This window comes from Branchiostoma floridae, chromosome 1, assembly GCF_000003815.2.
Source record: "Branchiostoma floridae strain S238N-H82 chromosome 1, Bfl_VNyyK, whole genome shotgun sequence".
Classification (NCBI taxonomy): domain Eukaryota; kingdom Metazoa; phylum Chordata; class Leptocardii; order Amphioxiformes; family Branchiostomatidae; genus Branchiostoma; species Branchiostoma floridae.
This window is the reverse complement of record NC_049979.1, coordinates 17,419,213-17,432,922: the sequence shown is the minus strand read 5'-3', so window position 1 is coordinate 17,432,922 and position 13,710 is coordinate 17,419,213. Positions and strand designations below refer to the sequence as shown.

Below are 13,710 nucleotides of genomic sequence, written 5' to 3'. Positions count from 1 at the left end.
GGTCGGTGGTAACGGATAAAACTTCAGAGGCTGTCCGTTGGGTTTCAGCTGGAGGTGCAAAGTTAACTTCCCCTAATCTTAGTATTTAAGGGTACTGTTTGTGACGATTCGGCCTATAGATTTAAGGACCATTTTGCAACCTTTTCTTTTTTCTTCACTTTAAAGAGAACACGACAGATGGCGCTTCTCCTGTCATGCCCACCTCGGTGTGGTTCAAAATGTATGTTATTGTAGGGCCGTGTGCAAAACTGGTGATTACTTGGGGGATTGAGGCCCGGTCCAGGCGATCATATGTAACAATACACACCTATAAAAAGGCGGGCTTCAAAACAACGCTGGAAAAAGAGCATCTACCACCAGTTAGAAGGCGTGCCGTAATTTTCCTTCCTCTCCAAGATGCCAAACTGTCCGAAATGCGAGAAGCCGGTGTATTTTGGTAAGTACATTAACGTGCAGTCTCTGTAATAAGCATAGGTTCGCAAATTGCGGGTTCCAATTTGTGTGCTCCATCTAACTCAGATCGCAGACTTCATGTAAAAACCATTCATGTCTTTAACTATGTACAGCATTCCGGCAGTCGTTAGACAAACAGTGATTTTCCCGCTGCCATGATCATTCTGTTCCCCACCCATCACACCAAGGCCATCATGTGATCTACGTTAACGTTGACGTTCTCGTGACCATGTAGTCTTTGGTACATTGGTTTGTATTTAGTGAAAAGAAATCAGAGATTCTCATACCCAAGTGTAAACACAAAAATTCAGTGTCAGCCCGGACAATAGCCACGCCTTATTAAGGGCGTCAGAACATATTTGCCTGATCACTTAATGATGCCTCCAAGCGATTTCGAGGTGTCCCAACATAACATGCTATATAGCTGTGTACATCAGGAGATAACTGGCTGTATGGTTTCACGGTATTCCTCTGAGAGTTTAGTTGGCTTATAATCATGTTAAGAGACGCCATTACGCATACGATAACTGCCACTTCTGCTGGTCAGTCACACCTTACCGGCCTCTACGGGCCGAACTATTCAGACTGACCCCCTAATTGATTTCTTGAGAATGGTGTGAATGGAACATTCCTCAGGACGGGTTTTGTATTTATATAATATGATGTTGATGTAGTAGCTACTATTTCCGTTGATTTTGAGCTTGGAATCTTGATATTTACCTCTCAAAAGAGCAGTTTGGATATAATTGCTCCAGTGAATAGCTATGGATGACCTACATTTACAACAATAAAAGCCATAAAATCTATCTCTCATTCCGCAAATTGATTTACACGAAAAGCGAGCCCTGGTTTGACCATACGGAGCTTGTGTAGTAGTAGTTAAACCTAACTCAGGAATGTAGCTGATATTATGCGACTCAAGGCCACTCCTGAACGCAAGGACAACAACATCAACACGTGACGCCTACATGTCCCACTATGTGGTCTTACAGGTAACACAGGTATATACCCCAGTCAGTCTCTGGTGTGTGTACGGACATGGGGGCGGTGATGGGAGAAAGAGCCATCTCCTGTATGTATCGACCGTGGACATGGGATGTGTATCAGCAAGAAATATGTTACCTTCGCATGTCTAACGACCAACGAACCAACCGACTAGTTCGGAAATGCCAGTAAATGTATGGATGCTGACTATTTATCTGAGATAAGGGTAAAGTTACAGCTGGTCCAACAAAGAGACAATGTTTGCACCATATTTTAAGCTCTTTAATGATGCCCTTCAGTAAGTTTCCGTTCCCAGAGGATGCTCAGTGTGATGGGATCGAGGAACACACGAAGGACGAGCTACATCACGTGTTCCTGCGGTCAAACCTGTATCTGTGATCCTTAGGTCACTCGTGATTGATAGCATTGGGAACGTCTCATCAATTATTCTTCAGAAAGGATCGATGATTATCACCATACGTTAGGATGCCAGCTTCACAGAGGACGTTTAGATATCTTTGTGTATCTGTTGTCATTGTATGTATGCAGTATGAAAAACCCCATAAGAGTATGGAAATTTATTTCTCTCAGTGCTATACAAATCCCGATATGCTGTGTCCAAGATGGACAACAATTCTTTATTGTTTCATAGAATTGTTTTCTTTTGTGCTGCTCCGCTTAATGTCCTCTACAACAAGTCCCCGGGGATTTATTTGTTCTGCTTCACAGGACAAAAAGATCATATACATAGGGTAGTAATCATACGCAGCCAATTATCATACATTTCCCTAATTGTCTCGTTTTAGCCATTTTCATTTTTGTGTGTTTTTGTGTGGGTGTGAGGGAAACCCGTTTCTCCACACTGGTTAATGAACAGCAATTTACACACCTCCAATAGGTGGTTATTCCGGCCCGTTTATTCCCTTACCTAAATGGTAAAGATGCTGTGATATATTGAGGACTGAGCCATTTTGACCATCGCCCACTCCATGACGTCATGTCCAGAGTTGATACGGTTGAGCCGGCCAGACTGAGTGAGCAAATGTGCAGATGGGACCGGAGAGCAAGCTAAGAGCGCAATTTGAAGAGGGATCTAAGAGTCCTTACAATATGGCACAATATGGTCTCCATCAAGTAGCAAGAGAGCCTTCGTACACAGTGCGTACACAATCGTACAATACTTTCCATAAAATGACGTGCATTTGTTCAGGACGGTTGCAATGCTCTGTGCACTATATCTTTATTGAAAACGGATGCCCTTGCTGCTGAAATGTAATTATTGTGTGGGAAAGCAGCATGTATACCTGACTATACTGATTTACAGAACTAGAACGAAAGCAAGAGCAAAAGTAACATCATAACATTTGGACCTTGGCCTTGGCAGGTAGCCATCACTTAGTGGGTATTGACAGCTGATAATTATCTTTTTAATGGTCCATGATCTGGGTAACATCTCTGCTGCTGTAGCAAAAAAGCCATGAAATCTTGTTTCCAAACAACTAGAAGCGCTACCCAGCAATTTTGTTTCAGTGAGCCCACGGCTCAAAAGCATGCCCCCAGCATAGGGCACTGCAAGGCCACAGCTGAGTCCCACGTAATCATCGCAGTGTTTGGTCCAAATCTTCTGTACGTGGGCTTACCGTCGGGCCTCAGATCGACGAAGCATACAAAACTAAATTTCCCAAGCGTTATAACTACAACTGATGGGATGAGGGGACAGTAGACTACAAAAGCCCAAAGACTTGCGAATCTGTTGTATTGTTGTTGGGAAAGATAACATACATATCATGATGAATACACGGAGCCAGCTGACACAGATTACCCTTTAAAATATAAGTGATCAGATATGAAATATGCGCCATTCTGACCTTTCATTCATGACAGTTCGAGCCCGTACAGTGGAAGGTGCCGTGAGTACGCGAGGTGGCAGATGGCGTGCACCTTTGTGATTGGAATCTCTCACAAATCCTGCCGGAGCGATCCCGAGATCAAGTATTGTCGAGTGAATACGGGACACTTTCATGTTAGGTGTGCATTACTTTCCCCGTTAGATTACGCATATGACAATGTAGGGTGAGGGTATCCATTGAACAAAGTCTAACCTTCAGGGAAGGATACAGGTGACATTGGGCAGCGTCATAATAGGCATAATGGGTTTATGAAGATTTTGTTCTGCTTCACTTGCAAAAATTACGTCTCCTGTTGCGGAGCACGACTTCAAGGTCAGACTTGAACCAGTTATTAATCATCATAATCAGAGAAAATACATTTGTATTCACGTCGCCATCACCAGACCCTACGGGGGCGCTTGCTTTATGTCATTGTCGTGCTGAAAATCGTATTATAAAAAGTAACTGATAAAAGACAGACTACAGAGGTCGGTAGAAGATTCCCTTACGCACTTCCTAGCTATAGTTTTCGCTCTCATCTATAACCAAATGATTTTCATAAACTATTATTCACGTGTAATTGGACTACTTATTTGATGAGCCGAAGAGACAGCACAGAAGGTGGTAATGAAATAATGCTGACACAGCTGAAATGCAGCTGGTGTAACGTTAGCTGCTAGGATGGATGTGTAAATAGATGAGTCACTGTCCCAAGGCGAGTTTTACGGTGCTGCGGTAGGCTGCTGTGGCGGCAATATGATTAAATTACAAGGAACCACAAAAGCATATCAAAGCCCTTTTCTACAACCCGTTTGATATCTGAGTCCCCGTGCAGTCTTTGTGCTCGGAGTCGTTACGTCATGATCCGTGCAGTGATTGACAGCTCCATCAACATGTAAAACCGTTCAGTAGTTTCACTGTGGTGATCAAACGTCTGCTGTTTATCGACCAGACCTATTAACGGCTGAATAGAAACCCTAATTGCCACTTGCAAAAGCAATCACATCCAGGAAGTGGTGGGCATATTCATGACTACAGATTCAAATTTGTAGTGGGTCCATAAAGATGTGATTTTGGCCATCAGAATCAAATTCCGTTTGATTGATGTCAAAGATTCAAGGCAAATTGTGGACGGGGAACTGAAATGATCACCAGGGAGGATCGAGGACTATTGTCAGTGGAATTAAAAGCGTTTTGATGTTGTCATATTTCAAAGGTACCGCAAAACTACGTCATAACAGAAGCTTTACAATGGGGGCTACATAAACACATAAAAGGCAAGGACAGGAGGCAATGAAGGAGGCTGCAGCTGATATTGGAAGCTACCATGTTCACAGTCCTCCAAACACGAGGGTGGGGCTAGGTTAAACGGAACCAAACTTTATTATTTCATGGATTCCAAGGATGAAAATCGATGATGTAAGGCGATAGGAATTCATTAGGAATCTGATGCATTTCTCCACACACTGGCACGCCATCTCGTTCATATGCCGTATTGACTGCCAATCCTCCCCGTTGAAGTTGTCCCATACATGTATTTTCAGCGGAGCGGTTCCATTCCCTGGGGAAGGACTGGCACCGGGCCTGCCTGCGGTGTGAGAATTGTAATAAAGTACTACAGCAGGGCAGACATGCGGAGGTGAGTATGGCTGCAATAGGAAGATAATACTTGAAATACACAGCCTGAAATACAACAATATCAAACTGTTTTTGGATATATCTGCACTGATCATCTAGGTATACAAGACTCGAAAAATTAGATATACCAGTCATAGATCAGCTACAGTTGATAAGACCCATTCAATCAGTTGTGACATTACTTATGATATGTTTCACACTCAGTTGACAGTAGGCCACTTTAATTTGATTATATCGATGATGCGAGCGTGCGAATAAAAAGTTTGGCCAAAAATCTCTTAATTATCAAATCTTAGCGTTTAGGACTTTTTCATAAATGAACAAACACACAAAGCATGGGTCACCGACCAATAGAGATCATATTTTTTTCATATCTTCTTCGACCTAGGAATTGACGTTTTTTTTATATGGCATTAGTAAATGTTTCCAATATATATATTTTTTAGCCTACGACATATATATTTGTTCATTTTGCAGCAGCTGCTTTGTATGCTTTTCAGCATGACTGAAAACTTTTTTAAACGGCCTAAAATTAATGCTCGCGTGGATGCCATCCATAAAATCAAATCAACATCAAGCAGACATCACTGGTTTATCGTGGTGATGTGTACTTTTTAGTCATATCGCCAGAGCGCGCGTCTGCACATTGGGAGGTATAGTGTTGCTGACCTGCATTGTAAGAGCAAGGGCGCCTTTGCATTGAACATTAACCAGCCTATTTTATCTTCCATGTTATCCACACTGCGTGAGCACAGTACGTAACGGTTACATGTTACTTTGACGGGACTACGTCTGAAATCTGTTACAATAATTAGTAACAAGGTAGGGAGGTAACAAGGGCTCGCCAGAAAATGAAGCGTATAGGGGATTTAGCGAAAAAGATTGGGAGAGTACCTCGCACTACATGGAGATTGAAGACTAATGAATTGCTTTAGACATGGAATTATCATGGCGCCTCTAGGCTCTGTCCAGTCTGTACCTTCATCACGCCTCCTAGCACAGTAGCCACTCTCAGATTTGTTCTTGTCAATCTGTAATGCGCGATACATAGACATAGAATAAGATGTTCAAAATTTCTTTTACCACGATTTCCATAAATATTATCATTGCATGAAGTCCTGAAGTCACACAAATCACTGTGTATTAAAGTCAGATTTGAGAGCCTTACAGTTTTATAGAATCATGATTCAATGCAACATTATAGAAGAACTTTATTGCGCAACGATCGTACACGGTGCAATGTATGGCAAAAAAAGAAGAAACAAACTTATCATCCTTATTACTAAAACAAGTATCAAACTTATGCAGTACATATGCAGATTATGAATATTCGAATATAGAATGAAATAATTGGCATCCTAATTTCTAGAACAATGAGAGCTAGCCTAAGTCATTGATATTGTATTACAATCGAGTGGGGCTAATTATGAGTTTCGGCATTTTTTCTTATGACAAAGCAGTCTTTAATATATTTGCCTATTTTAGCATTGTGGGAGTTATTACATCTGAATATATAATTAAATCTGTCTGTATCATTGAGTCTCTTAAAATCTGTTGTATTTGATTCGAGGAATGTGAATAACTCATTACGTGAAACATTGTACCTACTGCACATCATGACAAAGTGAAATTCATCTTCAATTTGCTTTGGACAGAATGGGCAAAACCTTTGGTCAGGCGCTACATTATGATACCTGCCTGTTTCTATGTTCAATTTATGACTGCTGATTCTTAACTGGGTTATCGCTTTACGAATTTCAAAGTTATATATATCATAAAGGTATGTCTCTTGTTCATAACACTTTTTCGATTTGTTAAGAAAAGACAGTTTTGAATTGCTTTTTATGCGACTAAACCACTCCTGTATAAATGTATCTTGTAGACGGTAGCGAAGTTGGTCGGCAATGTAATCTAGTTTATACGACTCAGGTTTCACCCATATATGTCCAAAGCCATGGTAATTGAGAATGTCTTTAACATGATTAATCCAGTCATGATCACCAGTAAATACAGTATTGTATGCATCGCGAAGCAGAGAGTCCTCAGGTAAGTTTACCAAACGGTACCAGTATTTAATGAGCTGAATTTTAGCAGATATCATAATAGGAAAAGTTCCTAATTCTCCTCGCACGCCGTCATTAGATGATTTGGAGTGGATTCCACGTAGAAATTTTTGAAAGCGTTATCAATTATGTCAAATTCCAGTATGATATTATATGTACGCCATAAACTCTCTTTGCAGACAATACATCCTTTTAATCTATCCCTTTCTTCTGTCCCTTAAGCATGACGGAAAGCCATACTGTGAGAAGCCATGCTACCGAGATCTGTTTGGGCCTCAAGGGAAGATTTAGAAGGTGAAAAATAGACTAGGTTATCATGTATCATTCTAATGTCATTTTGTAATGTAATGTAATATAGATTGTATAGCGAAGAGAGAAATGAACTGTATAAGGTTGTACGTATACAAAGCCTATTTCCCTATTTTATTCACTTTTAAGTGAATATGAATATGAAAATGAATAAGTTCTATAGAAATATTCATATTTCACTTGCAAATTGTTGTCCGAATGGTAGGCTGTCTGATGGATAGATGAATGAATGATTGAAAGTGCCCTGGGAGCCAGCCAGGACCGGGTAGCTAGCGAGTTTTGTTCGGGGAGCCAAGGCAGTCAGTTCGCTGATCCGATCACATAAGCGCTCCGGGGATTTTAAGCCTGAAGGAGTTATCGCTACCCTTGGGATAAGGGCAGGTGGACCTCATAGGGCTTAAACTCCCCGGTCCTTATAGGATCCAAATCGGGCGGGCCTGACTGTCTTGGCCACCAAATAAACTGTCCTAGCTGCCCGGTCCGACTGGCCCCCAGGGTAGATTGAAAGAAAATTTCGGCAGATTAACGACATCTGGACGGATCTCAGGTAACGTCATATATCGCGTTGTAACTCTCTCTGCACATGCATGTTTACAGTTTGTTTATTTCCCCAACACAGGTAATGACCTCACGACAACCGAAACGACCTCGAGCTTCAGTAAAACAAATCCGCGACCAACGTTCGACTTCATCACCGTCACGTCACTAGTCACTGCCGTTTGTTAGAGGCATTTATTTCATTTTGTTTCTTAAAACGAAGTTATAGTTATGATTACTGTTTTACTGAGGATGTTTTTATAATTGTTATATTTTCGTACTTACTATAGCTTGTATGGTATGAATTTATTCTGAAATACTGTACGAACCGCATTGGCTAGATTGTTGCTGTGTTCCGCGCACGCTTTGCCCCACTCCCTAGCGAATGTGAATAGAATTGAAGCAAACAGAAGCGCCATCCTTTCCACGGTAGCACAAGCATACAAACTATCTTGTCCACAGGCTGCGTCATTATCAAACAGACCATGGGAGTAAATATCCAGTAGTGTGTTGTTGGTCGGTGATTTGAAGCTATTTCGTGCCGTTATCTGTATTAGTAGTTCGTCTGGATTACACAGGAAACATTAGTGGCATGGTCATGATATTCAGGAATAGTTTCTTTATCAGTATAACGTTATGCTGATGTTCTTATATTTAAGTAGCATATGGCAGTGTATGAATCGCATGTACATTGCATATCTAAGCTAAGGTTGGTGTCATCAACTTTTCAGTAAGGAACAAATGTAACGTTTTTATGGATTTGTAGGGGTACACTTTATAGCCAACTTTAGATTCTGTTTGTTGTAAATGTAACATGGGAATGGTAATTGTTGTTAAAGATATACAAAAATATTGAAAGTAGCATGATTGATGATCATGCTTGAGAATCAAATGATTTATGGTGCAAACAAGACAACGTTCAATGTAGCGTTAAACCAAATGCTGAAAAGAACGAATAGTAACTAATGTAATATGTCTTGTCCGGTGCTGTGAGTACTGATGACCTTGGAAAGTCTCAGAAAGACGAATCAGATTTCGAAGCAATCTACCAATATAGAGCAGACGAAGAGATGAATGGATCAAGATTTTTGTTGGTATCAAATATACTAAACTAGAATATTGACAAATATTGATGATTGTACTACTACTTGAAATTGTACGTACGATCGTTTGAGGGTTTGTTGCGGTGATATGTCTATGCTCTGCGCGGAATAACGATAACAGATTTCAAAGCTAGCCTTTATTCTTCAGCACCAGCCACAGAGATCATTCTGTCCATTTGTACTATCAGTGTAACCCGTGGAATTCTGTTGTGCGTTGTATGTCGGAACTTGACAGCCATAAGAAACAAACGTGTCAATAAACAAACGTGTCAATGAACAGCCATCTTATCAAAGACTGACCGAATAAAGATGCCCAAGAACTACCTTAGTCGTCTCGTATTTCTCTACAGCTATATATATATATATACATGGATTTTTAACAGGCTTGACCACTTTCGCAATTTTGTTTTCTTCATCCAACGAAAATAATCATGGATGATGTGATACACTGTCTTACGATAAACAGGGCGGATGACTCTAGGGTCGTAACGATATCGTGACCTGTGTATAGATTCAGTATGCACAACGTGAGGCGTCGATGTCAGTGTTTGTCTGAGTGGACTTCAGACGCAGTCACAGGCATGTTTAGTCCGTGTGTGGCGTGTGAACCTTATGTCATTCATCTAGGTGTAAGTACCATATCTTGTTCACAGACAGGGGTATCGGATATTAATTCAATATTTAGATAAGAACTTGTTTTGTAATGGAGTATGATAGTCATGTGGTATAGCTTTTCTGAATGACGAAATCGCACCCAAATAAAAGTAAAAACGTTTTGCTAAAACTTAGATATCAGAGTACAAGACAATGGGCATAGAGATTCAAGACAATACAGAATAAAATCTATCAACACGTAACGTCAGAAATATTTTGGACTTGTCAGATTTCCATATGACAATACTAGAAAGTTCCAATCGATCGACATGCCTGTAATCTGACCGATGATATAGCGGACATTGGTCGGATAAACATCAGAGGACGATCAAATAATCACGCGCTCGTGTCTCGTAATACCAAGGGCCGTAAGGTCAGTATTACTACCTGACAGTAAGCATGGAGGTCTGGCGTGCGGCTACTTGCGTGCTCCTTCTGGCGGCGGGCGGGCTGTGCGCGCCCTGCACGGTGACAGAGTGTCAGCTGCCCGACTGTCACTGTAGCGGGACGATCGTGCCAGGTAACCTGAATCCTGCTAACGTCCCGCAAATCGTGCTGGTCACGCTCACAGACGCCATCCGACAGGACCTGGACTTTGACTACTACTCCAAGCTCTTCAACCCCAACAAGACGAACCCGAACGGCTGTCCTCCCACCTTCACCGTCTTCGTGTCCCACCCCTACACTAACTACTATGAGGTACGCACATTTCATTATGATATGGCTGTGTTCAGATCCTCTCGACCATTTTATGTCCGATGACAAAACTGTTGGTATCCTTGAATGTTACAGAAAGTGCGAAAAATCGCGACGTTACCAGGAGATGCAACAAAAAAATATCGATAAAAAAGGGTTGATCTAACTGATGATATGAGAATAATGCGTTCACAAGTTTTATATTAGAATTTTTTAAAGATGTCGATATCACGACCTTACTCTTGGTGAAAACATAATCAAGATTTGCAAGAAGTAGGCATCCGTCACTGTAAAATAAACTTGGTTGTGCGTCCGCTAGCGGATTGTGAGCGCCTTTTAGCGGATTATATGAAAAGTGCAACCACCTTGCGCCAGCTGACACCTTCCACTCTGCGCCTGGAAGCCTGGAAGGTTAAATAGCTAACACATGTTGCCATTCTATAAAAGAAACTAGGTATCTGTGGTCACCATCGGCGGCTCGTTGGTCTAGTGGCATGATTCTCGCTTAGGGTGCGAGACCTGGGTTCGACTCCCGGACGAGCCCGTTATTTTGCTACAAATGAGTTAAGCTCCAGAATGTACCTTTGGATAACATTCAACAACGGTCTAAGTGGTGAAACATCGATTTTCACCTTTGCTCATAATCACATGCCTAGTTGGTGGCAGGACAACACTGACGTAATAATTGAATAAACATTATCTTACATTAGATAAACAAGTACCTAATATTTGCCAACAAGCGGAACTTCATTTTGATTTCCTCGTTGTCACACTCCCTGTAATATTTTCTCCGAAATCTTCACCGCCTCACCAGGTTCAGACGATGCACTCCTTGCGGCACGAGATCGCCGATAACTCCATCACCCGCCGCGGCCCGTCCTCCTGGTGGGCGGAGGCTAACTCCACGGAGTGGGAGAACGAGGTGGGCGGGATGCGCGAGATCCTGGCCAAGTGGGCACAGATCCCGGCAGAGAACGTCAAGGGCTTCCGTGCTCCTTATTTACAGGTTAGTTGGTTTGAATGAAACATTCCTTCCTACAGAGATGGAACACTCTACATAAGATCTGTATCCTCCTCTGTAAGTCAGAGGACATATACAAAAATGTAGATGACTGCGTCATGAATATGGATGAAGATATCTAGAACAAATCGCAGTCACGGTCTAGTTCGAATGCAAAGACGTCCTTTGAGTCACGTGCATTCTTGGTCTACTCGCTGATAGCTTATGGAGTGAATAAAGTATCTAAGTACCCATTCACCAGTACAACCGCCCCTTACTCTGTCCACAGAATGGAGGTGACACGGAGTTCGAAGTTCTGGCGGCGACGCTGAAGCTGACCTACGACACGACCCGTCCAACCCGCATGTTCATGCGCCCGCCCATGTGGCCATACACTCTGGACTACGACACCATCCAAGAGTGCGCCATTCCACCCTGCCCCACAGCCTCGTACCCAGGCTTCTGGGAGGTCCCCATCATCGACCTGCAGGACGAGAACGGGAACCCGTGCAATGAGCTTGCCGCCTGCGCCAAACCCGAATCTGAAGAAGCCGCCTACCTCCTACTGAAGTCCAACTTTGATCAGCACTACAACAGCAACAGGGCGCCCTTCCACGTACCCCTCACTGCAGCCTGGTTCGAGACATCTCCAGACACCAACTTTGAGGCCACGCGCAGGTACTGTACAATTATTTGACCTGAAGTTGACTTCTTCGTTCTGTGAAATTACGTAAGTCTTTCCTTTTCTTGCTTTATGAACGGTCTAGCATGTCTAGTGTGGTATGTGTTGAGTGCAGTAATTTTTTCCCTCAGGTTCTTTAATGACATCATGGACATGGACCACGTGTGGCTGGTGACCATCAGCCAGGCCATAGAGTGGGTCCGGAACCCTACACAGAATGACGAGCTGAACGAGTTCGAGCCGTGGAAGTGTGATGGGGAACCGCCTGCAGTGTGCGACCAGTCTGCGGTGAGCCGTGGCGTCAATGTTCCTGTCAAGTTTTAAAAATCAACATATCCATTCCAAGGTCTGAGGTCTCGGCGCCCACGCTACGGTGCATTGACGTTTGCGGTCAAGTCTCATGATTCGCAAAAAAGGTTATGTTTTTGGTAGAGTTTGTATGTTTGAGGATGAACAGCACAACTTGAGAGGGCTTTGATCGATTGTCTTGATGTCGTTAGATAACATGTAACATCTTGTCTCACATCATAGGTGAACACCTGCCGGTACGGAGACGACACCCTGATCACCTGCACCACACCCTGCCCGCCTAACTACCCAGGCTACGGGAACCCGGACGGGAACTAAGGGGGCCACGGAACAGACCAGACCGGGGAGACATGATGTTGGGAAGGACCGGATAGAGTAACCAAATATAGCTCGTTCAGATTGTACGTCCTACGTGTTGTTAATCCTGTAACTTTACAAAATCGGCTAACTAGCTCTATGCTTTCTCTCTCTGTGTAGCTACATTAAATTTTCCCCGGAAAGTTTGTGCATTTTTGCACCATTACTGCGACACCTTCGTCCGTAGGTCTGGATGCTTATTGCATATGTTTGAAAACATTGAATCTGAATAAACATGTTTCAAATTTTCTGTTAAAAATAGTCGTTTTCTCGTTTTTCTATATCGTTAGTAATTTACTAGCTACGAAATGCAGTAATTGTATGGGGTCAGTAAAGTACCGATGACGTGGTCTCAACAGGACATGTACAGTTCTGAGTCTCTATTAGTCAGCTGGTGCCCGTGCCATGATAAACGTACATGCTTGTAGGGATCGATATGGAACTTCGACAAACTGATCGAATATTGACCAACGCGCCACGAGGCCGTATCGACAGACAACATGCCAAACTAGTTAGCTGTGTCACAAACCACACTCCTCGGCCAGTTAAGTCGTTTGGCATGGTATACATGTGTCTATCTTTGTCCAATTTCTACTATTTTTCCAACGACCCGAGGAACCTGGAAGAGGCTAAGACTTCCATACGGACCTCATACGGACTTGAAGATATACATGTACGCACGTGTGAATCCACATTAAGGTGGCACATTTACACATGTTCATGCCCGCTGAGTGCACATTACGTAAGAGACTACTATCCTGACTGCTCAGCCGGAAAGCAACAACTTAATCATGAAGGCCTTGTATCAGGTTTAATCATACTCTGTTAGGGAGCGTGGGAAAGTGCACTAGGCCTTGTAGGGTTGGGATAAACGGGCAAACCGCGTTAAAAAAAAAAAACTGAAGTCAGCTTCGATGAGTTCATTATGTGCAAGTGTCAGGACATATGGGGGGGGGGGGGTCCCGGCCCATCTGGTTTATGTTAGCTTCCTTGGAATGACAATAAAGACGACCGACCCTTGAGGTCAGTCAGTAAT

General features: G+C 42.7%; 1 protein-coding gene across 1 annotated transcript; it reads left to right on the top strand.

Annotated features, from left to right (window-relative positions):
- The first annotated feature begins 9,757 nt into the window (after nt 1–9,757).
- Nucleotides 9,758–12,933, top strand: LOC118414618 (chitin deacetylase 8-like). The gene is made up of 5 exons (XM_035818792.1): nt 9,758–10,329; nt 11,141–11,332; nt 11,616–12,004; nt 12,140–12,296; nt 12,540–12,933. Exons 1-5 carry the CDS (start codon nt 10,030–10,032, stop codon nt 12,633–12,635), a joined length of 1,134 nt encoding a protein of 377 aa, XP_035674685.1. The 5' UTR covers nt 9,758–10,029; the 3' UTR covers nt 12,636–12,933.
- Nucleotides 12,934–13,710: the final 777 nt, after the last annotated feature.